Source organism: Fimicolochytrium jonesii, assembly GCF_025526975.1.
Source record: "Fimicolochytrium jonesii strain JEL569 chromosome Unknown EV422scaffold_2, whole genome shotgun sequence".
In the NCBI taxonomy this organism is placed as follows: domain Eukaryota; kingdom Fungi; phylum Chytridiomycota; class Chytridiomycetes; order Spizellomycetales; family Powellomycetaceae; genus Fimicolochytrium; species Fimicolochytrium jonesii.
The window spans coordinates 1,891,728-1,915,825 of NW_026515669.1; the positions used below are offsets into that span (position 1 = coordinate 1,891,728).

The 24,098-nt window shown below is 54.0% G+C and overlaps 7 protein-coding genes across 7 annotated transcripts; 4 read left to right on the forward strand and 3 right to left on the reverse strand.

The window, feature by feature from the left end:
- The first annotated feature begins 913 nt into the window (after positions 1-913).
- On the forward strand, positions 914-3,740 carry EV422DRAFT_157937 (heme peroxidase). Its single transcript, XM_053064946.1, has 6 exons — positions 914-1,423; positions 1,503-1,994; positions 2,081-2,401; positions 2,472-2,815; positions 2,889-3,040; positions 3,114-3,740. The coding sequence occupies exons 1-6, from the start codon at positions 1,039-1,041 to the stop codon at positions 3,532-3,534; spliced, it is 2,115 nt and encodes a 704-aa protein (XP_052929682.1). The 5' UTR covers positions 914-1,038; the 3' UTR covers positions 3,535-3,740.
- A 103-nt stretch (positions 3,741-3,843) lies between these two features.
- On the reverse strand, positions 3,844-5,076 carry EV422DRAFT_564022 (histidine phosphatase superfamily; the record flags this gene model as incomplete). Its single annotated transcript, XM_053072146.1, has 2 exons — positions 3,844-4,420; positions 4,691-5,076. The coding sequence occupies 2 exons, from the start codon at positions 5,074-5,076 to the stop codon at positions 3,844-3,846; spliced, it is 963 nt and encodes a 320-aa protein (XP_052929683.1).
- Positions 5,077-7,701: 2,625 nt separating this feature from the next.
- EV422DRAFT_515792 (Tricarboxylate/iron carrier) lies at positions 7,702-9,454 on the forward strand. Its single transcript, XM_053069341.1, has 6 exons — positions 7,702-7,819; positions 7,892-7,961; positions 8,049-8,158; positions 8,243-8,361; positions 8,446-8,551; positions 8,628-9,454. Exons 1-6 carry the CDS (start codon positions 7,780-7,782, stop codon positions 9,167-9,169), a joined length of 987 nt encoding a protein of 328 aa, XP_052929684.1. The 5' UTR covers positions 7,702-7,779; the 3' UTR covers positions 9,170-9,454.
- EV422DRAFT_515795 (uncharacterized protein) lies at positions 9,388-10,971 on the reverse strand. Its single transcript, XM_053069342.1, has 3 exons — positions 10,791-10,971; positions 9,956-10,722; positions 9,388-9,882 (listed from the first exon to the last, which is right to left on the reverse strand). Exons 1-3 carry the CDS (start codon positions 10,907-10,909, stop codon positions 9,716-9,718), a joined length of 1,053 nt encoding a protein of 350 aa, XP_052929685.1. The 5' UTR covers positions 10,910-10,971; the 3' UTR covers positions 9,388-9,715.
- A 1,387-nt stretch (positions 10,972-12,358) lies between these two features.
- Positions 12,359-13,912, forward strand: EV422DRAFT_617189 (uncharacterized protein). The gene is made up of 2 exons (XM_053073998.1): positions 12,359-13,699; positions 13,769-13,912. Exons 1-2 carry the CDS (start codon positions 12,548-12,550, stop codon positions 13,844-13,846), a joined length of 1,230 nt encoding a protein of 409 aa, XP_052929686.1. The 5' UTR covers positions 12,359-12,547; the 3' UTR covers positions 13,847-13,912.
- A 2,372-nt stretch (positions 13,913-16,284) lies between these two features.
- EV422DRAFT_564027 (uncharacterized protein) lies at positions 16,285-19,381 on the forward strand (the record flags this gene model as incomplete). Its single annotated transcript, XM_053072147.1, has 12 exons — positions 16,285-16,377; positions 16,502-16,627; positions 16,699-16,884; positions 16,945-16,990; positions 17,051-17,172; positions 17,263-17,576; positions 17,647-17,867; positions 17,936-18,117; positions 18,182-18,520; positions 18,597-18,622; positions 18,693-18,793; positions 18,879-19,381. The coding sequence occupies 12 exons, from the start codon at positions 16,285-16,287 to the stop codon at positions 19,379-19,381; spliced, it is 2,259 nt and encodes a 752-aa protein (XP_052929687.1).
- Positions 19,382-20,146: 765 nt separating this feature from the next.
- On the reverse strand, positions 20,147-23,778 carry EV422DRAFT_583623 (P-loop containing nucleoside triphosphate hydrolase protein; the record flags this gene model as incomplete). The annotated part of the gene is made up of 15 exons (XM_053073418.1): positions 23,444-23,778; positions 23,213-23,330; positions 23,056-23,081; positions 22,522-22,993; positions 22,367-22,451; positions 22,230-22,300; positions 22,155-22,165; positions 21,796-22,089; positions 21,633-21,719; positions 21,496-21,568; positions 21,314-21,422; positions 21,220-21,242; positions 21,059-21,145; positions 20,971-20,993; positions 20,147-20,622 (listed from the first exon to the last, which is right to left on the reverse strand). The coding sequence occupies exons 1-15, from the start codon at positions 23,490-23,492 to the stop codon at positions 20,147-20,149; spliced, it is 2,004 nt and encodes a 667-aa protein (XP_052929688.1). The 5' UTR covers positions 23,493-23,778.
- Between the last annotated feature and the right edge of the window lie 320 nt (positions 23,779-24,098).

Below are 24,098 nucleotides of genomic sequence, written 5' to 3' on the forward strand. Positions count from 1 at the left end.
TATGTAGCGTCTCGGACACCTTCCCACCCCTCGCTTACCTCGACCAGTGCTTCCCTCCCAGCCGATGCTTCCATCACTCCTCCACCTACATAGACGCTGAGCTGGCATCCCGGCACAGGTCTACAGTACCTCCAATACGGATAAACACAGAAGATGCTAGCAACCCCAAGGCACTGTCATACTGTCAATTCTATTCGACCGTCGTTCTGCCGTTATGGAAAGATGAGCCCCACAGCACAACGAGGCAAGAGCCTCCGTTTGGGACGCTGCCTCGAGCCACCCTGCCCAACATGTGCATTTGTGGAGAGCGGCATCACGATTCACCACGCCTCACCGGCCATCTTCCCCCAACGAACAGAGCGGCTCCGGGTTCGAAGGCTCCTCCGGCTCCTCCGGCTCCTCCGCCATCTACCATCTGGGGTTTCTTCACTTCCCTCCGGTGAACCCGACTTCCGGCGGGGTATCTTTGCGGCGCGTGTGGTGGTTCGGCATAGCCCACTGTGAAGCCTTGCTCGACGAGGGCGGCTAATATCCCGGGTGTTACTGGTATGATAAATCGCAGCACCGGATGAGCCATTGACCTCCGGCGTGTCTCTTGCGTTTTTGTGGGCGCTTCAACGCGTGCCCAATGTGCCTCTCGTGCACACTGCACACCTTTTTTGTAGCGCCTGGGAGGCACACAGGTGTCTATGTATGTACACCTGATACTTGTTTTTCGCGGGTTATTGCGCTGTCCCAAAAGCCTCGAACGTGTGGGGCGGGCAAAATATGGACTTCTTTGATGTGAGTCTGGAGTCATGCGCGTTGCTGGATCGTGCACAACGCGGCATTTTGCGTGTGATGAACTCTTGCTCTTGAAAGGCTCCGGCTATGGCAGGTTGTGGCTGTGGATGGGCCGCCGGTCGAAGGGAATGTATCCTATACGAGGGGTATGGACACTGTGGAGACACTCGAGACGACTAGATAGAGTATAAAGGCCAAGGACGTCGACGTCTTCCCCCGGCACACACAACCCCTGTCCATCCATTGCTTGAAAGAATGTTCACATCCACAAGCAAGACCCTGCTAGCGGCCACCGCGGCCGCAGCGGTCTTCAGCACCACCATCCAAGTTGCCGACGCACTCTGTCCCATCCTCGCCGCTCGTGACCCCCGTCTCTCGATCCGCAACGCCGCACCTGCGCCGCTGCCGCCCAATCACCCTGCCGTCTCCAACCATTTTGCCGCGCCGGTCTTTGAAACCCGCGACGATGCGACGACGTACATCTCCAAGATTGATTTCAAGGCCCTTGAGGCGGATATCATCAAGACGCTGACGGATTCGAAGGATTTCTGGCCCGCGGACTTTGGGAACTATGGCCCGTTTTTCATCAGGTTGGCGTGGCATTGTGCTGGGTCTTACAGGTCCTCGGATGGTCGTGGAGGTTGGTCTCCCTTTCATTGCACATTTGCTCACTGTTTGATCGTGCATGGTCTAACATCTCGTTTCTGCGAATCCCATAGGATGTGATGGAGGCCGCATCCGCTTCGACCCCGAACTCTCCTGGGCCGACAACGCCAACCTCGACAAAGCGCGCCAGCTCCTCGAGCCCCTCAAGGCCAAATACGGCGCTGCGCTCTCCTGGGGCGACCTCATCGCCTTCACCGGCACCACCGCTATCAAGTCCATGGGCGGACCCACCATCGGGTTCTGCGCCGGCCGGTCCGACGATGCCGACGGTCGCGCTTCCCTTCCCTTGGGACCCAGCAGCGAGCAAGAGGCGATTGTGCAGTGCCCTGTTAATGGGAACTGCACATACCCGCTGGGTCCGACTACCATTGGGTTGATTTATGTGAATCCGGAGGGACATATGGGGATCCCCGAGCCGAGTGGGAGTGTACCGGATATTCGCGCGTCGTTTGGACGGATGGGCATGAATGATCGCGAGACGGTTGCGTTGATTGGCGGTGGGCATTCGTTTGGGAAGGCCCATGGTGCTTGCACGGCTGGAGCTGGTAAGTTGAAACGCTAATGATGTCTGCCATGCAATGGGCGGAGAGACGACAAGCCGTGTGCCAACATCGGACTTCCCCACATCCAGGCAAATGCGGCACAGGCCCCGACCAAGGCAAAGGCCGCAACACCTTCACCAGCGGCTTCGAAGGCCCCTGGACCGCCCACCCCACGAAATGGGGCAACGATTACTTCGACAACCTGCTCACTTACAACTGGACCGTCTTCATCGGACCGGGAGGACACCACCAGTGGCGCCCTGCGGCTACCGATACCGTTGAGCCCGCTGACGCGCATATCCGCATGCTCACGGCGGATGTTGCGCTGCTGCATGACCCGAGCTACCGCGCTTTGGTCGAGGAGTATGCGCGTGATAGACGCAGCCTCGAGAAGGACTTTTCTGAGGCTTGTACGTCAACCCCTTTTCGAATGTGCCTTTGTATTCGGATCCGCGAAACTGATATGTGTTTTCATTGTAGGGTACAAACTAACCACCCGCGACATGGGCCCGGTCACTCGCTGCCACGGCCCTACCGTCCCCGCCCCTCGCCCCTTCCAAAACCCGCTCCCCGCCCGCACGGCCCCGCTACCCAACTTCTCCGCCGTGAAATCAGACATTGGCAGATTGCTGCAGACGGACAAGGCGGCCGCGGCGTGTCCGGGCGATGGCCCCAATGGGAAGTATTACGGCGCCTTGTTTGTTGAGCTCGCGTGGAGGTGTGCATCGACGTTCCGTGCTACGGATTTCGCGGGTGGGTGTAATGGGGCGAGGATTAGGTTGGCGCCTGAGAAGGATTGGCCTGAGAATGTTGGGATCAATCAGGTAGGCCGTCTTGATTATCCCGTCTTCCGAATGAAAGAGACTCTTGTAAACGCTTGTGTTCCCCGCCGCTCAGGTCCTCGACGTGTTGCGCCCCGTGAAAGCCAAGTACGGCGTCGAACTCTCCTGGGCCGATCTGATCGTCCTCGCTGGACAAACCGCTCTCGAGAAAGCGGGTAGCAAATCCCTTTCCTTCGTCGGTGGCCGCGTCGACGCCAAGGACGGCAGGTTCGTGTCTCTCCTGCCCCACACCTCTCATCCAGCAAAGTCCACAGTGTGCTGACTCTTCTTTGTTATACAGCAACCCCCTCCCCCGCACCTACTACCCCAACGCCACCATCGCCGCCCACGACACCCTCTCCCTCCTCAACCTCACCGCCGCCGAATACACCGCCCTCTCCGCGCGTCTCCGCAGCCCAACCCAACAATCACGTCTCGGCCTCGGTTCCAAAACCTACACCCGCAACCCCGCGCGCCTCACCAACGACTACTTCAAAACCCTCCTGTCCCACAAATGGGCGCCGACGGGCGTGACCTCCAAATCGGGCGCGAAGCAGTACAAGGCGGTGGATGCGGAGGTTTTTGTGACCGATGCGGATTTGGCGCTGGTTTGGGATGGGGAGTTGAGGAGGGTTGTGGAGGGGTTTGCGGGCGATGAGGAGAGGTTCCGGAAGGTGTTTGCGCAAGGGTGGAGTAAGCTTATGACGGCGGATCTGTTCTAGAAAGCTTGTCCGGCCCACTCTTGGGTTGGGATTTATACCCTCTATCATACCCATCGAGTCTTTTGCATGGGGACGAAGCAGCTGATTCGCTTTCGTCACGGCGTACGTTTGTGTAGCGTAGCATTAGCATACTACCAGTAGCATTTTCATATTCCGCAAAGGTCAGACGAAGAGTGATAGTATTGCACAGAATCTTCAGGACCTCAGGTCTCTGCGCTACTTTATTAAACGAAGAAAGCTAAGTACAAGGACGTGGTGTGTCCGGTAACAGATGGTGTTGTCAGGTAACAGTTTATAAGGGAGAGGGGTTTAATTGTAGTACCCAACGATAACCATGGGCAGCAGGCCTCCAGGCTGTACGGACCAAGACCTGTGTCCCGCTATTTTCGTAACGAATTGGATCGTTCCGGAATGAGCCACGATGCCAATGAGGTCGTCCGAAACTTTGGGCCCAGTGAAGTTGCCGGTGGACGACGCAGGCGTGGTCATGATGGCACCAAGTACGCTCCTGACTCGTGCCTCGATATGCGCATCGGATTCCGGCTTAACGCCATTCCAAAGCGTGTCAGCGTCGTTAACCAGGTCGGAAAACGTAAAGTCGGGATACGTGAGAGCCAGCTCGGTCCGGTTATGGCGCTGATCGCAGATATACGGCCCATACGTCTCACGCAGATCTTCATACACGCGCGGGTGGTATTGGCCGTGGGTGATGGTGCCCCAGACCAGTTGCGTGGTGTTCAGCGCACGGGAGAGCGGGGACGAGGCGATGAGGGAGGGGACGGGGAGGAGTTGGGACTGGATTTCGGAAGCGATGATGGCCGTGGCGTTTGCGAGTTGAGCGGTCCCGAGTGGGGTAAGAGGGGCGTCAAGGTAGAGGGGGAGCTTGCTGCGATACCAAGGAGGACAAGGAAGAATAGACGGTCAGTAACATCGATGGGAGGTTGGTTGATGGATGAAAACAACATCCTGCTCGCTCGCTTGCGGCAAGGATGCCGAGCTGTGGAGCGCTAAGCTCGCTAAGAGATGCGGTAAGAGAAGCATTGCGCCTTTGGCGCAATGTAGCTCGCTCCGCTCGCAAAGGTGTTATCTTTGAATTCTCTGGGTGGTCTGCCTCAACATCCCTGCGCCTCCCCCGCCTCTCGCCTAGCTCACCCACCTATAATATTCATCCCAAGCTTTGATGCCGTACGTATCGACCGCGACGTTGTGAGTGCCCTGGCCATGGCGTTGAAAAAATATCATCTTGACAACACCCTTCTTGCCAACGCGTTTCTTCAGCGCATTGAGCTTTGCGAACGCTCTGTTCCAGCGCCCGTCGGTTTTATCGGCGAGGCCAAGTGCGAACGGAACAGCAGGGTATCCCCTAGGATTGGTTGCAACGCTGCTCTGCTCAAAGAAGCCGTCGACTGCGGTGAATCGAACAGGCAGGAGACGGGCGGCGGTCGAAATTCCCGGAGCAGCGTCAACGACGGTCGAGATGACTGCCAAGAGGAACGAAAGACCTGCGAGGATCGGCCCGGCGCGAGATGGAATTCTGCCCATTGCTGCTGCTTTGAACCTTGAACTTGAGTGAAATCGAAGATGTCGCAACTCCAGGGCACTCATTCTTGAGTCTCCTATTTAGATTTCGAGTCCTCCGCACTCCCTCTCAACAACGTCCACCTCAGCTTGCCGTCTGACCGTAGGCCGTAGGGGGAAGGGGCCTCCGTCGGAATGTCATCGCTGATCAGTTGTCCCACCAGTTGTGCTCCTGGTCTTTGATCGAGTGCCAACGCGTGCCCACTTTGGATTTAGGCCCACTTCTCACGGTCGCGCTTGATCGCGCATTTTCACGCTCTTGGATGAGCCTTCAGGCCCCGCCGTGCCTTACGCTGCAGAATATGCAGCAGGAAAGACGTCTTGCGCATGAGAGATATCCTTTCATGATCACGGTGAGTGGTCGCATGAAAGTGGTTAGAGGTTGTGGGAAGCCTGGAAGGTCTCCCGAATGGCGACCCGCTGATCAAACCACCTGGATAGGGCCGGAAACGGCCCAAACTGTGTAGGTGAGGGGCGTACATGTGTTGGAGACATGTGTTGTCACTGACAAAAGATATCCATGGCCACATGAAACGCTGGCTGCTCGGCGAAGGGTGGAGTCAGGACAGCGGTTGGTAGATCACGGCACATCGCCGCCAGCGTTGCGCTGTACGACATTCCAGCGTCTGCGACGCTTGGTCAACCTACCTATCAGGCAGCGTGGTAATCATGTTCTTGCCGTAGTTGTTGATTTGAGTTCTATGCCAAAAAAAAAAACTGGGTCTACATATGAACGGTCGACGTGTAATGGCACGACCTTGCCTCCAGCGAGAACCAGATCGATGTCGCCTGTGGAATGAACCAGCGAGAACACCAAGACTGCTGTCGCCTCTGGAAACCATCTCTGGCTAGCGAAGTCGATCACAAATGAGACTGTCGGCGACGTAAGCTTGACGGTCGACCTTAATGAAATGACACCGAGATTCTGTCGAAGTCCATCTATATATTTACGAAAGGACTCAGGGACTCCGCGTTGAAGGATCGCCCCAAATCCCAACTGCCCAAATAAGTGAGCGAGCAAAGCGATTGCACCCACGCTTCAGCAGCGGTTCGCGTCCAGAGAGAGCGAAAGCGACCGCCCCAGGCCATACTAGATTTTCCGCATGGGAGGATCTGGAGATCGCCAAATTGGCGGTATTTTGACAGGCCCACTGACAGTCCCTGCTGACAGTCCCGTCTTTACCCACTTTCCGAACCCATGAGGCAAAGAGCGAACGTGCTCTCAAAGAGACAGCAATGAACAACTGCCCATTCGGGCCCCTTTAAGAGTCGAACGCACACACGTCATTCGTAGCTCACATTCGCAGGATCAAAAACAACGGCAGCAATGATGCAGTTTCCAGCGACTTGGAAGTCCCCGAGACCTACTAGGATACGATACGCTGTTGCTTTGCTTGGTATATACACACCCGCTCCCGATATTGTGTTCATCTTCTAAAAAGCCCATAAGCGGAATACCAATATGCCATTTTTGGAGTCGTGACATTCGTCGTCGCGGCGGCTCTTACCTTGCCACTCGGGATCCTGGTGCTCAAGGGCTTACGGGATACGACACATGTTGGTGAGCAGCCGCGAAGCTTTCTACCTTGCATGTTTTGAATAGCATGCCGGGTACAGTTAGCGATGTCCTGGTTACAGGGATTGGAGGCGCGATAGAAGCCAATGGTAATGTTCGCCATCACTGTCATCTAAAACAGTTCCGATCTGTGCTATGCTGGCTGATCTGGTTCTCATTTTCCGGACCTCCCGGCGGCAGTTCTGGAGCTCACCGAGACATGTGTCACGACCATGCGAGGTTAGACTGGCACTAGTTTATAACGCAGAGGAGTGAAACTCAATGTCTGTTTGGGGCGGCCTTGCAGACACGCTTGACGGCTCAGCAATGCGGGCGTTCCTGAACATTTACGCCGCAAACAGATCCACTATGTTCGCAGACTTGGGCGAAGAGTAAGGGCTTAGACGATCCTATCGCAAATGACGACCATAGTTGCGGGTGTTTGATCTATCCCCACTTTTGCTCTCCACAGGCTCCTGAGCGAGGTGGTGACTACAGAACGGTCCGCGGTGCTTGTCGTTGCGTGCCTGAGCGTAACCACCTTCTGTAATGCGGTAGTCAGTGCGTTCCTGCTCACTCGGCGGGTCCCCGTACTCTCCTCCCGAAGTGGTGTGGTGTTCGAAGTAGTGTATTGCAGAAGGGGCCTCCCGATTAAGAAGCTGAACGTGTTGATGCATGCGGTATGCGTTGTGACTTTCCAACGGCTATGCTCTGCTGCTGATGTGCCGCTGTCCTCTACCCAACCCCGTCCAGGCCTCCACCTTCGATTTCCAAAACCCGGAAATCATCCAAAATTTCACCAGCGCTCCATCCTCCGTGAGCTAGCCGACACAGAAGAATCTTTCGACATCATGCTCCGAAAGTTTAGTGAAGCGGTGCAAGCGAATCAACGGCTGCTCACTGTGCGAGCGATGTATGTAGGTGGGTCGGATATGGTGGATTTGGAGGACGGTCGGAGTGATTGGCGCAGCTGGTTTGTCACGCCCTCGTCTGTGCGCGTATAGAGTCTCGCTCTCATGACTTTCCAGTCCTCTCAGAAAACGCTTCTTCCCACAGGACATCGAGAGCCACATGAACCAGTTCCCATAGACACCACAGTACCTAGACGGGCAATGGCACAGCAGCAACTGCCCACCGGGAGGATAGACCTAGGTAAGGGATCGCAGGAAGCAGCAGGGAGGCTCAAGCTTAATGGCAACAAAACTCACATTGCATGCCCATTAGACCAACCGCGCTACGACCAGTCAACGTACAGCGGACGGTTACGCCATTTCTCAGAAGTTACCAACCCTCTGTGAGTGTGGAATTGGGTCGGCGGTGGAAGGAGCTCGTTACTTGAGCTCAGTGGCATGATGAGAGGCTGATATGTTGACGACTTTAGAAATCTGTTGGCGACCTCTGCCCAACAAGATGCCGCAAAGCAGTTGGTAGCGGACTACAAAGCGGGGAAGGTTGACGCTGACCCTGAGGCGTTGTGGAAGGCCAAGACCCGTAAGTTTTGGGGAGGGATGCATATTGAACTGATGGTTTTGGTAGGGTAGAACTTTGATTTTGACCCGCGGTTTTGGTTTTCAGTGGTGGACAGCACGTTCCATCCTGACACGGGCGAGAAGATCATCCTGCCGTTCCGGATGGCGTCGTTTGTGCCTACCAATGTGGCGATCGTGGCGGGGATGTTGATGCCGAATCCATCGGTAGGTGACGAAACGTATTGTGCAAACTGGTAGTGTAGTTTGGCAGCAAGGAGTACGACTAAAGAGTGCGCAAATGTGATGCAGATACGAAGCATTGTGTTCTGGCAATGGGTAAACCAAAGCGTGAACGTTGCGTTCAACTACTTCAACGCTAACAAAACGACCGTGATGGACGTTCAAGAAACCGCAGGTTCGTGATATCATCTTCCTCACCCCAATCCTCAACGCCAGTCATCCTCGCCCACACACACGCTCTTCTTTTCCAGTCGCCTACGGCACCGCAGTAGCCGCCTCCTGCACCATCGCCGTCTCCCTCAGCGAATACGTCAAACGCGCCACCTTCAGCCCGACCACCCAAGCCCTCCTCGCCCGCAGCGTCCCCTTCGTCGCCGTCGCCGCCGCCGGCTCCCTCAACGTCCTCCTCATGCGCCAAAAAGAACTAACAGAAGGCATCGACGTGACAGATGAACAGGGCAACAGCGTCGGAAAGAGCACAGAGGCGGGGAAGAAAGCAATTGCGCAGGTCGCAATCTCCCGCGTAGCCACCTCGTTTCCGGTCGTGTTTATCCCGTCGCTGCTTATGGCAAGGATCGACCGCACGCAGTTCTTGAAACGGCATCCGGGATATAGGACGCCGATTAACCTGGCTACGATCACTGGATCCCTGCTCGCGGCACTACCGTGCGCTGTTGCATTGTTCCCGCAGCGCGCGACGATGCGGGTTAGTGATTTAGAGGAACGGATGAGGGGTGTGAGGGGGAGGGATGGACGGGTGTTGGAGACGGTCTGGTTCAATCGGGGATTGTAGTTGCGTATGGGCTGGCGTATCTGTTCTGTGCATAGACCTGGGACTAGGTTGAAAGGCAGAAAAATGGACTCGATGTGCAGGATAGGAAGACTCGAGGACACAGACACACATCCCACACAGCACAACTCTTGTCCGTAGAACCACGTCCACCCGCCGATTCCACGCATGTGAAATACATGTGTGAAACTATATCCATATTTTGCCGCAACCGCCAGCAATAGAAGGAACCATGTTCTGATTGTAAAAAAGTTTTGGGCGAGGGATATATAAACATGTGTACATGGGCACTGGCTGGAAGGAGGGAGGATTACCCATCCCAGATACAAAGCTATATGGAAGTGCCCGCAGGCCAACCAACACAGACATCGCATCCTGAGGGTGGGTCTGATATCCGATGTGGAACAAATTCATCCTCGCACACAAGCCAGACATCCGTTGACGCTGGTACATGGGTGCGGGTATGAAAATATGCGGGGATACCTGGAAATCGCTATGCGCAGATGATCCCGCCCTCACCCCACGCCCCGCACCCAAAAATTCCCAATCCTACGACCTCGCCTTCTTAGCCCCCTTCCTGACAATCTTAACAGCTTGATGCCGTCTCAGTTCCGGATCAGACGTGTCCTGCAGATGCCCCTCGCGGAAACACCGCAGGCAGTACGGGTCGTCGTCGCATTGCGGGCAGAGGACTATTGCGTCGTCGTTGCAGATGCCTGTGGGGGATGTGTGTGAGTTTAGGGGATTTGGGGGATTTTGAGAAAGGAAGGGAGTTTGGGGAGTACTTACAGCACCAGTCGTCCCCTTCTTCGTGTCCTACGGTCCCGTAGTCGAAATCTTTCAAAGATGGTGGGCGTGGCGGCAGACCCAGTGATGTAGCATTACTATTTGCGGTGTCTTTGGTCGGTGATGACGATGCAGGTTTTGATGCAGCCGAAGATGCCGGCGGCACATACTCCTTCAACCCCCTAACCCTCCTCTCCAAATCATCCGCCTGCATCTCACTAAAAGCGCCATACTTCTTCTCCAACGCAACCTCCTGATGCACCTGCTGCAGCAACTCCTTCACGTCCGGATCCAGCTCCGCTTCCACCCGCGACGGTTTGGACGGCGATGTGAGGAGCAGGTTGGTGTAATCCACATACACGCCGTCGGACGAGCCTGTCCGGGTGGGGATGGGGCCTTTTTGGCCGGATGCGGCGTGGGCGGCTGCTACGGCTGCGGAGGAGTTGAGGACGGCTAAGACGGCAGCCATGGGCGCCGCGTCGTCGTCGGTGTCGGGGTCATCTTCGGCGGGATCGGATAAGGGCACATTGATGCGTTCAGACTCGTATGCGAGGTCGAGCCCGACATCTTTCAGCAGGTTCGTATCGTTCAGTAGCGAGTTAAGCTCGGCGTCTAGATCGGGAAGGTCATGTAGTGACTCGACCAGGTCGTGAGAAACTGGCCCGAATGACCGGCGATGGTACGGTGCTTCTGGCCGCGGACTGGAACTTGACGCAGCGATCGGGTCGTTGCCTGTGAGGGATTTCAGCCGGGAGAGGAGCTCATCGTCTCTGGGAAACTTGATAGTTTGAGCCTTTGCAAGCCACCATATGAAAACATTTTTGCACACATTACTCACGAGGGAAGTGGATTTGAGCGACCATCTTGAGATCCCGCACCCGCACCAGCAGTTCCTTCGCTGGTTGCTTTCAGTCGCTCGAAGCGGTCACGCAAATCCTTCTCAAAATCGTGTGGCATCTTGTTTCACAAAATCGTTGCCTGACGCTTTTCCCATACATTCCCATACAGTACATTTCCCAACTGCCAGCGTACAACCCATTATTCTTGGCGTCATTCAAGCGCGCATGATTCATCAAACACCCATTTTTCTTTAGCGCTAACTTTAGCGGGGACTCCTTTGCGCAGACTTTCCTTAGACAAAGGCCCATATCGTTCAGGGCCCTTCCTCGCCCCATCTCCCCATACGCCCAAGAATTCAATTTTGTTTAGCCGCAAGTTAGCCAAACCTCCCTTTCCAGCGCGTTCCCCTAATGTAACAATCCCGTATCCTTCAGCTTCCCTACCCTAGACACTCCTCGCTCACACGGCAACCCTCAGAGACCCTCATTCTCTTCACGCGCGGATTGCGGGCATTTAGCATGACTGTGCCACCTTTTTGAGATGACCTTCTCTCAGCTTCCCCTCATGTTCGGGTCCAGCCGGGTTCACCACCATTGTTCAGCGTTCTCTTTTCACCCACGATTCCACGTGCAACCGCATAAGCAAACCTGGTGTCTGTTCAAAGGCCTATGTTGTTTATCCGCCGGGTATTCTTCGGCCACTCAGAGTCGCTCACCGTGAATCACTTGAGTGACTCAGAGTCCATTAGTAATAGTGGGTTTGCACGCGCAATTGCATAAGCAACTCTGGTGTCTGTTGAAAGGACCTCCTCCCTCTTTCATCTGACGCGCCGAGTCATCTTCAGCCACTGACAGTCGCGCTCCGTGATTCACTACCGCGAGACTCGATGACTAACAGTGGGTTTCACGCGTAGCAAATTGCTTACGCGACGCGTTCTGCAACTCCGCTCGAAACTGGCCCTGCCCTGGCCGCCAAAGTGGGCCCGAGCATGCCCGACCAGGATGCCAGCGCTCGCTCGGTCGCTCGGTCGCTCGCTCGCACGGCCTGCCTGGCCTGCCTGCCTGCCCGGATGTCTATAAATAGAGGCCCCATTTCGCCATTCCCTTTCCTGATCTCTAGTTTGATGAAAGACTCGGTACGTGCTATCTTGGTCTTTCGCTGGTGCGCTCTTCACTGGGCATCCTCTGCTATTCCCGTGGTTGTCGTCGTCGTCGTGGCCGTTGTTTGTTGTACTAATCTTTTCGCGTTTCTTTTCTGTCTCTTTACCCATCTCTTCGCCCCCGTCTCTTCGCCATCTTCGCCATCTTCGCTCTTCACCCTCCAACCTGTACCTGATTCTCGTCGGTCATCTCCATCTGCCGCACTCTACTCCATCCTCCATCCTCGGTCTTCAAAACCTCTTCGTCGGTCGTCGTCGTCGCACACTCTTCACGCGTTTTTGCCAACTCCTCACGCGTTTTCGCCAACTCCTTACGCGTTATCGCACCTCTTCGTCGGTCGCCATCCACTTCTCGCATCGCAACTCTACTCTTCGGGTCGTCGCCATCTGCGCTCATCGCCACCACAGAACTCCCGCAACCCTTGCATCTAAAGCTCAAAACTTTACTGCAAACCAAACCCACCCAAAGCAACCGTACATATCACACACCAATCAAACTCCGCAACGTACACCTTCCTCACATCCGCATACCCATACCCACCGTACATACCACTCTCCACTCAAACTCCGCAACGTACACCTTCCTCACATCCGCAATGTCCGCCCCTTCCTCCTCTTCGACTGCTTGCTCCTGCAAGTCAGTGTCCTGTTTGGCCTGTTTCCCCTGCCTGTTTTGCAAGTCGACGCTCTCTGTTTGCCGTGACCACATTTCTTTCGTGGGAGCGGCTGGTCGGCTTGCTGTTCAACCTTCTCCCCGTCCTGTTTCTTCTCCTGCTGTTGCTCGCAATGGCAGTGGTCCTGTTTCGGTTTCGTCTTCTTCTCCTGTTGTTGCTGGCAATGACAGTGGTCCTGTTTCGGTTTCGTCTTCCCCTTCCCTTTCTTTGTCTTCCCCTTCCTCCTCTGTGTATACATCCCCTTCCCCTTCCTTGTATATTTCCTCTTCTCCTTCTTTGTATACACTGTCTTCTCTCTCCAGCCCGCCAACCTCTTGGAACGACATCATGGAACGCACTACGATAATGGAACAACTTGGACTCGACATGGACGACATTGAACCCGAACCGATCCCGATTGCTTACGACTACGACATGGAAGACGACGACTACGCGTACCAGCAGGACACCACATTCTACGACTTGGACGGCAACATTCTCGGCAACCCAGGCGGCTACGATCCCTTCTCCGACACCGATTTCGATTCCGATTCCGATTCCCAAGACCATCGCCAACTCCCTCCACCAACTCCAATGCGCCGGCGTGCGTCTACTCCCTTCCGGCGGCCAGCAATCATCGAGTCCTCAAGCGAAGAAGAGACCATCGACACGGTCCCCGAAGACGACGACAAGGCCACCGAAGAAACTGCGACGATCCCTCAGGACCAAGGAGAATTTCAAGCTAGGCAAGTGCGTTGTTCGTGGTGGGTTGGGGATGTGTTTGAGGCCATGGAAGAAGACAAGGAGAACGTCGACCCAGAGCCCCGGCCACCGGTGGTTTTGTGGTTGTCGGACTCTGAGGATTCGGAAGTGGAGTTTAACTGGGAAGATGAATCGGAGTGGGACTCGTCGGATGACGAGCACAACACTCCGGTGTTCGTCGGGGGGGGTTCGGTTTTCACAGGGCAAGAAGATATCGACATCGACGACAACAAGGAGAACGTTCCGCCGACATACGACATCGAGAACTTCATCGAGGAAGCCGACACGAACGACATCGACGAGGTCGTGGAGCCCACCGCCAAGGAACCCAAGGTAAATATCATCATCATCGTCTACTTTGGTCACTGTTCGGAATCCGCTAACACTCGTCGTCGTCCACAGGAGCCACGAAAAAGGACCCGCAAGACCTACGGGCCCGCTCGCTGGGCCCGTGCCAACGGACGTTTGGTGCGCGTCTAGATTGAATTGGGACACAGTTGGCACAGTTGGCATGAACGTGTTGGGCACTGAGGGCACAGTTGGCATGAAAATGTTGGGCACTGAGGCATATTGGTTGGGTACTGAGGCATATTGGTTGGTTACTGAGGCATATTGGTTGGGTACTGAGGCATATCATCCTGTTCGTCCGTCGAGAGCAGGGACAGTCGGGCACTGAGGGCACAGTTGGCATGAAGGTGTTGGGCACTGAGGCATATTAGTTGGGTACTGAGGCATATCACCCTGTTCGTCCGTCGAGAGCAGGCACAATTGGGCACTGAGGCATATTGGTTGGGTACTGAGGCATATCATCCACTTCGTGAAGAGCATCACAGTTGGGCACTGAGGGCATATCACAGTTGGGACACAGTGGGCCTTGGTGTGGGCATTGGCAGCCTATCCGTCTACGGGAACTCACCCCTACGGGGATGTAGACGGCATCTTCGGATGTGCCGTGAGTTCCACCCCCAAAAAAAGGCAGAAACATATGAATGGTTGCGAATATGAATGGTTTCCGATGATGATGATCTCTCTCTTCCTCTCTTGTTATGATCGTTGTACTTTATATACTCGTCTATTTTAATACAATGCTATCTACTCTACTCGCGAACTTCTCTCAACGTGTGCTTTGCTGTTCTCGTGTGCGTCTACTCTACTCGCGAACTTCTCAACGTGTGCTTTGCTGTTCTCGTGTTGCGTCTGATCTACTCGCGAACTTCTCAACCTGTTCTTTGCTGTTCTCGAGATGATGCTTGGTTTGCGGAGTGTGCGTTGTCAGTGAGTGAAGCAATGTCGGCAGCAAATTCGGTTTCGGATTGATTACTTAGTGCGCTTCTCTCTAACGGTGTCCGGTGTTTTCGTAGACGACATCCTCGGCGATGCTGGGATTTTTTGGTCTGCCGAGTAGCACCATCGCCGCCACTGTGAGTAACCGTATGCCCAGCACCTCCACGGAATGTTGTGTGAATATTTTAACGAGTCGCAGGTCTCGAATTCCCATCGCACGTCGAGAGGGCATCGCATCGGACTTGCGGCGAATGAGGATTTCAGAACTCCGACGCGCTGTTCATGAAAACCCTTTCCACTTTTAGGACTTCAAGGCGCAAGACAGATCACCGCCAATAGCGGTCGAGCATGCAACCCTGCTCAGATCCCTGTTGCATCGTCGTGTTCACATTTGGGAGTCCAACGGACAATTTGGGAAAGTGCGGATGGGCGAGCGTGAGCCGGTCAGATGGCGACGATGCACGATGAGGTATGGTAAATCGCCCGTGAATATTGGAGTGTTTCGGTAAGTCTCTATTCATCAACTTCCCATGAAGGATTGGCGCCGCTGGCCAGCGCCTGCAACACTTGACACTAAGTTGTGCGTTCTCTTGATTGATGTTTCTCCTGCATATGTCAGATTCATCATTTCCGGGATCATCTGCCCAACATCCCCCTCAGTGCGCTACGCCACGATAGATGTGCTGCTTTATGGAACCGAACAGTGAGCCATTCTCTGATCATGCCTGTTTATGTTGGATGTGCTGGCTCCTCGATGTGGATGGTAGGCAAACAGACGACGAGGGGATGCGTTGCGGTCGGTTCAATCCCCTCTTTCAGCGGTGTACCATGTGCAAATGCTTGTGCAGCAAGCATCAGTCGCCTCGTCCGTTGAAGTTGTCGGAGATGGAACTGCGCTCTAGAGTGGAACTGCGCTAGGAGGGATCTGCGCTGAGATGTATGGGATCTGCGCTGAGATGGAACTGCGCTGTCAGGTGTTCGTTTCTGAAGGTTGGTTTGCCGCATCTCACGACTTTCACTTGACCACGGAAACGACTTGCCCGGCGGCCCGGCGGCGGGTCGCATTCAATCGGCAGGTTCAGCAGCTCGCTCCCAGTCAACGGTGCAGTCACGTCTCAATTGACGGAAAGGTTGTGGCCTTTCCGTCACTGAATTTTCTGCCAACTGAACATGGATCCAGTTTTTGCCAACCTATTTTGCCAGCTGCGTAGTTGTCTTTTTTGAGAACAGCAATGTAGGGCGGAGCGTGCTTCAAAACCTTCAATTACACAGCTTGCCTGGAAAAGCCCTAGGTGGTGAGAAATTCCGTGACGAAAAGGTATATTGGCAGCAGAAGAATACCGCTAAATGGGAGTGGGAAAAGGCTATGTGACAGGGGATTTTGGGTATCCCAGTTATCTATGTGGCTGAAGCACTTCATGCTGTTGACTGAGTGACAGAAGGACTCTGGCTGTCTTATTGCGCTTTTTCGGAGTTCGGGAGGGCCACCTGTTGAGTGAGATGCCTGTGAGATGCTTTGAGAGGGTCTTCCGTCAACTGAAATTTCCGTCAACTGATGAGACGCGACTGTGCTGTAAGGAGTTCTACAAGTTGGTTTTGCTACCTGCTCCCTACCATCGTACAGCACGCCCGACATGGTGACCGACGACTGGCTGCTCAGGCCCGGCGTAGGTGACCAACCGCCGCTCAGGGAGAAGGTGGTTTCTATGTACGAGGAGCTGTTCCAGGTATGGCGGATGGGAAACCTCTCGCCGCATACATTACAGTCTATCGGCGGCATGAAAAGCACTTTGGGCACAGCCCATCGAAAACAAGCATATGTGGGGTCTTACGCCATTTTCTTTCACGTAGGGCAGAGAAATACCGGCGGAAGACGACGACGAGTACTGGCAGGAGATATTCCTTTTGAAAGTGAACACAAGCTTTCTGTCCTCTGTTATTTCGAGCGCCTCCGAGCCAGAACTGCTCCATCTAGCGGTACGTCCGATTTCTTAAACTACGACCTATTCTGAAACTCCGATCATTAAACCTCTGCATCCGTTCGATAGAGCAGCATCAGCGCCTTATTTACGAGAGCGATTGATACGCTGCATGATAGACTTCCGCTACGGCAGGGGCACGCTGCTCAAACGATGACGATATTGTTCGAAGCAGTGTACAAAAAGTTCCCGAATCGAAGCTTCGATGTCCTCAATGTGCTCACGGGGATGGACAATGCTGATACGGCCTTCAAGGTAGGCGGCTCATCTGAAGGCTGTGGTGGGATGGGATGCAATAGGTCTGACGCATCCAAGACGTTGATAGCGAACATGGCGTTCATTTTGCTTAAAGAAGATTCAGGTAATGTCACTGTTCTTGCGAGGTTCACGCGGATTCGGCTCATATTTATGCTACGAACAGTTGAAGCACGGCGGCCCGTCCTGGCCCTCGCCAAGGCGATTGTAACGGCTAGCGATAATCTCAATCAAAATTCGTTCAACGAGTATTTTATGATGAACGATTTCTTCGACGCTCTGATACGGGTATGCATAACTGGTTATCGCATTCCACACATATCAGTATAACGCAAATTGCTAACAGTTTCCTCCTCGTCATCCGCTCGCAAAGCAAAGACCATAACGGACCCCCTAACGCGCACCCTAGCCTTCGATGCGTCCATCCTGCTCGCATTCCTCTGCAGCTACAACAAATACGAGTCCAGCAACCCATACGAGAGCCGGCTGAGGGACGTGGATGACCGGGAAGTTTTGCAGGCGTTGGAAGCTGTCTGTTCGCTTGCTTGCAAGGATAGCCGGTCGAAATATATGGCGCTGGCGCCGGATGTTCAGCCACCTTCGGCTGGGCTTTTTGGAGCGATTGGATACGTTGGGGATGTTTTGTTTAGAAAGGATTCGCCGTCAAGTCCGCAGCTGGCTGGCACATTGGGGTACGCGCCTTCTCGGGTCACTCATGGGGAGTTGGGTAGCAGTATCGACTGAGCAACGCGGTCTCTTCAGGTGTCGGCAACTGGTGTTTGTCCTGCTCTTCTACGAATGCGTCCGCAACCATCGTTTTGTCGACACTCTAGCGATGACGTTCGCGTCCGTTATGAAGTTTGGCGCGCACAGCTCGCACTTGGCTGCTGGCGCCGGCCGCCTCAATCGATCGCAGTCAGATATCTTCTCCTGGACTCGCAGATCGAGCTCGGCGGGATCATACCCGCAATTGTTGCAGGGCGGTAAGGATCTCTCCCCCACCTACTGCTTTTGAATGACGATTTACATTTCTGATTTTTCTTTGACCCAGACAGCGCGTTGGTGGACATCCTGTCCTTTACTTCCTACCTGTTTCAGAACTCGCGGGATGGCAGAACGATGCTATACACCCGCCTGTGCCTCATGTCGCTCATTCGGCTAGTGGAGAACCCAGTGCTGTGCCGGATAGTGTGTGACATCAACATGGCGGTGGTGATCCGGTTGTGTCGGCAGGTATGATTTTCAACCCGGTAATATTCATCCTAGCCGGATTCTGATTGACACTTCTTGAAACCAGCGTGTTCCACACCTCCCACCAGCCTCAGACACCGCGCGCCCAGTCTCCCTCGCCATCCTCGACGTCGCAATCACATTCCTAAACCACAATCTAACGAAAAACCTAGACGTTACGGCCTACACACACTGTATAACAGTCATCCACCGCTTGCTGACATTTATCATCAGCAGCGCACGCGTTTCGCAGATCGACAGACCGAAATCGTCGAAATTGACGGGCGTCGTCGCGTACCATTGGGCGCAGGTTTGGCATGCGATTCTGAATGTTGTCCGATTTGTTGTGCAGTTTAGGGAAGCGTTTATGATGAAGGATGATTTGGTTGCGGAGTTGTGGTCGCAGGTATGCATGATTGGGGTTGGTTTCTATGGGGCTGGTGAGGGCACTTTTACCGAGTTTGTATGGTTTTTCGTTGCAGATTGTATCCGTCTTCAACCTTTTCATGTGAGTAGTCTGATCGGTTTCGCTTTGTATCCAGTACCAAACGGAAAGCTAACGTTGTCTTGTTCATCAGCACGTACGGCGACAACTTCCTGCCCGACTCGGACGGTCTGGACGTGCTCTACTACGAAATCATTCGCAATGCTCAGGAGCTTACAGCACTTGATGGTTCTGGTATGCCATCAACCTATATCCCATTTCATACGGCCCGGCAATGACAAATGCTCATTTCATTCTCCACCTCTTACTCCCATCACAGTCCAACGGCGCCGCTCCTCCACCAACCTCTCCCCCACCCCCTTCTCCCCAACCTCCACCCGCTTTCAAACCCCACCATACCTCCAACGAACATCCTCCCACACCTCTCAACACCGCACCTCCTCCGACTATGCCAACATCGCAACCATCATCTCCCACTTCATGCCCAAAATCGAAGAACGAGCCAGCAACTCCGGCGGGATCTCGGCGTTCTTTGGCGCCTCGTCCTCTGATACCGATGTTGCTGATCCTTCTTCACCCACAACAACGACGCCGACAGCATCTGCGGCATTAACACCCAAAGTGGTTATCTCGATCATCCGTCGACAGCACGATACATTGGAGTTGAAGGATATGCGCGACACGTTACTTCCTGCCGGTGCAAATGTTGCGGCAACGGCGGAGAACCCGTGGACGGGGACGGCGCTGTTGCCGTTACATGCCGAGCAGAGCTTCTTCAGAGCGATGCTGAGGGCGGTGTCGGCGGATGTGAAGGAGGGGTGATTGGACAGGATGCGGTGGTAATGCTGCACGGAATGGGGACGTAATGCAGGGATATCTTCCTGCCTAAGGCGGTCTCACGTTGCGGCTGGCCCATCGCACGACAAGGAAAGAACTCTGTGGTCAACGGACCGCGCGTAGAAAGGATACGTGATGCTTTGGATACCGTAGACGTCTCGCAACCCGTTCCTACCCCACCCGAACGGCGTACTGGAGACCAGCTCTTCATTTTATTCTTATTTGCTGAGCTCCCCTAATTCCGGCAGATGGTTATTGCTCATTGAGTGCGTTCAATCAAATGTACCTCTTGTGGTGCTTTTCAACATCTTAATGGAAATCATGAAAGCTTTCGATCCCCTCGGAATGTTTCCTCGATGTGATGGCGGTTCCTGTAAAAGATTGATCCTTCCTGTCCTTGGTTTATATGGATCTTTGATATAACAGAGCGCTTTCCTGCATTCATCTGGTCACATTTTTCATGGGAACTGGAAGAGATTCGGTCAAAGGGTTGAGTCCGCTGGTGGAAAATGACACTTCTAACGGTCATGGAGACAGTCTGGGGCAGGTTCGACACAAGCAAGCAACGTCAGTCCCTAGCCATCTGGCAGTGTTTCATTTTCGTATACATAACTCACACTCAGTCAAAGCGCCGTGGATGTTCTCTAATACTCCAAACCCATCCCCAGTCCCAAGTTCCAACCACATCTGGTACCCCGCTTTCCAAATAAACATATCCTATCCACCCACCACCATTGCACAGTTCCTCACTCAACCCCTCGCCAACATCAGCTTAACCTTAGTCCGCACCTCCTCCACCGTCCCTCTCTTCCTCTCCATCAACCCATCCAGCTCCCTCACATAACTCTCAAACTCCGACTGCTGCTGCGACATGTCTGACGCGGACGTGTTGTTGCCCATGCGCATCGTGAGGTTAACCAGCAACTTGCTCTCGAGCCGGTTGATCTCGGTGATCTCGCGGATGTGCTGCCGGTGCAAGCGGATGAAGTCGTCGACGGATTCCGCGTCAGTGCTGGGTGCGGGTGGTCGGGTGGTTGTGGATGATGTGCTGGCGGCGGTCGGGATGGATGTGGAGGGTGGTGGCGGTTTTGCGAGGGATGAGGCGCTGGTGCTGACGTTGTCCTCAGACGATACCGCCGACGAGGAGGTCAATTTGTCTTTGGAGAAACCCCCGCGTGGGGTTGGTTTGGGTATCGATTTAGGGACCTTGCTACGCGTGTTGTACCCTGTTGCCGCCGGTTCCTCAACGGCCGCGACCGGTTTCTGTACTGGTTGTGGCGCTTGCGGAATCACCCGCTGCGCCTGTTCCTGCACATCCCGCGTCGGCTTCTCCATAATGGGTCTCGTCAAGAAATCCGCATCCTCGTCGTCTGTAAAATCCGGTGGCAGCGGGTGGTCATCATCATCCTTCAACGGCGCATCGCTAAACAGGAAGTTGTCCTCCTCGTCAAGATCGCTCACGTTCCGATCGTCGTCTGAAAGATCGTTGTTTTGGTTGTCGAACTGGGGTTGATGGCGATGACGTCGCTGCTGCTCTTGGTAGGCTTCGTCATTGTCGTCGTCTTCAATTTGACTATCGCCTTTCAGTTCTTTCACACTGTGTATTGGGGAGGAAAGTAAGTTTACCATGCATTTGTGAGCCTCATCAAGGATGGGACGTACCGGTCAGCGTAGCGCAATGTGTTGAGACTGTGCTCGCTGTTTGACATATTTGGCGAAATAGTGGCAATCATACATGTCCGCGAGTTTCTACGTATCCACGGACGAGAATCAGACACTCCGACGTGGTAATTGTTATATGAAGTTTCAAAATGCACACATACCCAATGAACGAGTCTTTCAACACCTGGAAAGAAAGAAATGTCAGAACCAGAGCCCATATCTCAAAAATCATGAAGTACGGGGGTTCACGCTTACCTGAGTCAGTTTACTCTGCCGGAACGGCGTATGTCTCGACTCCTGATCCAGCGCTCGGATACATTCTTTCAACGCCAGCAAACTCTTGTTGATTTCTGATCCTTCCATTCTGTCAAGTGCGAGCCCGTCAGTTCCATACCACGACCACGGGAACCATCGCTTCTGCTAGTCTTGTGTCTGACCTGGTCTGCTTATCCGCGTCCCCACGATCAGCACCTCGTTCGCTGCCCGCCAGGTCGATGAAGCTCAGCTTGCCTATACGGACGGCTTGTTCAGCATTTCCCGCAATTTGAAGAAGAACCTGTCGCATCTTCCATACCTGCTAGCTTCTTCGACTTCTTATGCTTGAGGACGATCTGAAAGATGGCGTGAGACCGTGACGAGTCCGCGTTTGCGCCGGTAGCACCTTGAATCCCGATCCAAGTCAATCCGATGCAACACGTACGAAGCGAAAACCTCCCCAGCGTCCATAAAACACCCACCAGTACTCCTCGCACTATTCCCAAACTCAAAGATGCTCATCAACCCCTCCACATCTTTAACTTCATGTTCCTGCAACCCCGCAATGCAGACTTGTTGCTTGCCATCCTCACGCGCAAACAGCTTCTTGCGTGAGTTGAGCAAGTCGTACAGTTGCCCTTGGTAGATCTCGTAGAAGCTGCCCCAGGCCGTCAGGTGCGCGTGTTGCGGCTGCTGCAGGGTCGCGAAAATGTCCCGGCCGGCTTTGACGTAGAGGCCGTCTTTTTCGTCCAGCATAGTGTGGGTTTTGCCGCTACCTACATAGTTTCACGTTAAGATGGATATCGCAGCGACACGTGGCTCCACAATGCTTCCTGTATACCTGTTTGTCCGCTACAGATGCAAGATATCAGAATTTAGAACGGGTTGTGACTGAACGACCCCCACTGGAACTTACTACGCGAAGCAGGTAGCTTTTCCTCCTGTGAAAATGTATTCCACGAGTGGAAACGCGGTTCGTCGATACACCTGCAGGATGGCTCAGCTTTGGCGATGTCGACCGTATCTCATCATATCAGAAGCGAACGAACGTACATCATCGTTCGTGCAGTGTGAGTCGAAGGCTTCGTCAAAGACGAATTCATGCTGCTCGACGTATCTCGTCAAATCCACTTTGACCCTACAAAAGCAGTGCCAATCAGCCATCTGAACAGGATGTTCTGTCGCGGTGATGCAATGCCAGTACATACTTTGGCTCGTTGATATTCACAGTCCTCCGTCCGGTCACCGTCGCAATATCACTCTCATTCCGCTTCCGCTCCTTCGAGTTCAACGGCCTCTTCCTGACGCACACACGGATCCTATCGCTCAGACTCGAATTTGACTTCGCAAGATTCTGCGACCCCGCCGCCGCCAGCGGTATTCCATACGCGTTTAGCACTGCCTGCGATTTCCTAAACTTCACAGGCGTTCGACCATCCTCGTCCGCATCATCGCTTCCGTTTCCACCGAAAGAGTCGTTGTAGCGGTTGCCGCCGAAACTGCCAGACGGCGGGCGTATGCGTCCTGAACTCGCTACGCGGCGGAGATTACTGTCCTCGCGTTGCGATGATACTGGCTGTTGATATGTCTGCTGTTCCGGGGTGACGTTGTGCAAACTGGATGCTTTTTGAAGCAAAGCCGCTGTTGATGATGCGTCGGTATTCAAGCTAGGGAACTCCGCTGAAAAGCAATACCGTTCGTGAGAACTAGCCCGGGGTTCGTCATGCAAGCTACGGTCTTACTTTTAAGCATTTGTATCAGCTGAAACCTGCGGGTTAAACATCAATGATTTAGCGTTCCTCCACGGGGAAGCCATACGATCTAAGCATAAACTTACAATCCTAAGGAGAACATAGTTATGTTAGGGAAGGTTTACGCATGGGAAGAGTGATCTCTGGCTTACGTTTGCGGTCTTCCATACTATGCACCCCGACAATGCCATAGTCCTGCATGGTCAGCTGCACCAGCGTCTCCACATCGTTGATACCCACTACAGAGAAGTTACTGTAGTACTGCTCTGCGAGGTTCGGTTTTCGTCGATTTGTAGGAAGCCGGACGGAACATGCATGAAGAAGCTGTGGTTAGGGGCGGTTGCAATGAAAAAGAAACCAACGGACACCGAATTCTAACCGAGCTCAACTTGACGCAGCGTCTCCAGCAACAAAGCCTGGCCGTTCATTCCGATCTCCCTCGTGTCGTGGTATGAAGTTCCCGCTTCAGTTCCGCAAGATCATCACCGCTCCCCGTGTGTTTATGTCTTCCTGCGCTAATGAAGGCCTGAGGCCTGCTCCGAAAACTTTTGGGCGCTGGGAATACCCGTACGCTTCCCTACAGTATGTGCTGGCCAGGAGAGCGGTATCCTCCGGTGGACACCTGCTGGGTCCAATGTTTCTTTGGCAAAAGACGGACAACGATTCCTGTGACAAACAGAGCACACGCTGGCATGTCCGGAACCTGACGTTTCAGACCTGGTTTCAGACTTGGACATTTTCCCAGCGAGCGACTTGACCATGGCAGACCATGGTCGACGGCACGGTGACATCGACCAAGTCCTCTCCAGTTCCATATGTTATCCCCGTGAGACAATGCAACGCTATGTACGAATGATGAGTTCACTCTCACTGACAATGGCACTTTCATGTCCCTTTCCTCGCATACGCAGCAATGAAGAGTTGATACTACTAATACGTCGCCGGGGCCATGAGGGGTGCCTGCTCAGTTCTTATCGGCTGAAACTCAACTCTTCAGCACGTTCCTTTCGGAGTGTGTCTGTCTGTGACCACAT

Coding starts and splice junctions, on each gene's coding strand:
- EV422DRAFT_157937 (XM_053064946.1), top strand. CDS start 1,039: ATGTTCACATCCACAAGCAAGACCCTGCTAGCGGCCACCGCGGCCGCA. Junction 2,402..2,471: donor GAAGGACTTTTCTGAGGCTT/GTACGTCAACCC, acceptor TTTTCATTGTAG/GGTACAAACTAACCACCCGC. Junction 2,816..2,888: donor AGAATGTTGGGATCAATCAG/GTAGGCCGTCTT, acceptor CCCGCCGCTCAG/GTCCTCGACGTGTTGCGCCC.
- EV422DRAFT_515792 (XM_053069341.1), top strand. CDS start 7,780: ATGGCACAGCAGCAACTGCCCACCGGGAGGATAGACCTAG. Junction 7,820..7,891: donor CACCGGGAGGATAGACCTAG/GTAAGGGATCGC, acceptor CATGCCCATTAG/ACCAACCGCGCTACGACCAG. Junction 8,362..8,445: donor TGTTGATGCCGAATCCATCG/GTAGGTGACGAA, acceptor AATGTGATGCAG/ATACGAAGCATTGTGTTCTG.
- EV422DRAFT_515795 (XM_053069342.1), bottom strand. CDS start 10,909: ATGCCACACGATTTTGAGAAGGATTTGCGTGACCGCTTCGAGCGACTG. Junction 10,723..10,790: donor CGCTCAAATCCACTTCCCTC/GTGAGTAATGTG, acceptor CAAGTTTCCCAG/AGACGATGAGCTCCTCTCCC. Junction 9,883..9,955: donor AGAAGGGGACGACTGGTGCT/GTAAGTACTCCC, acceptor CATCCCCCACAG/GCATCTGCAACGACGACGCA.
- EV422DRAFT_617189 (XM_053073998.1), top strand. CDS start 12,548: ATGTCCGCCCCTTCCTCCTCTTCGACTGCTTGCTCCTGCAAGTCAGTG. Junction 13,700..13,768: donor CCACCGCCAAGGAACCCAAG/GTAAATATCATC, acceptor CGTCGTCCACAG/GAGCCACGAAAAAGGACCCG.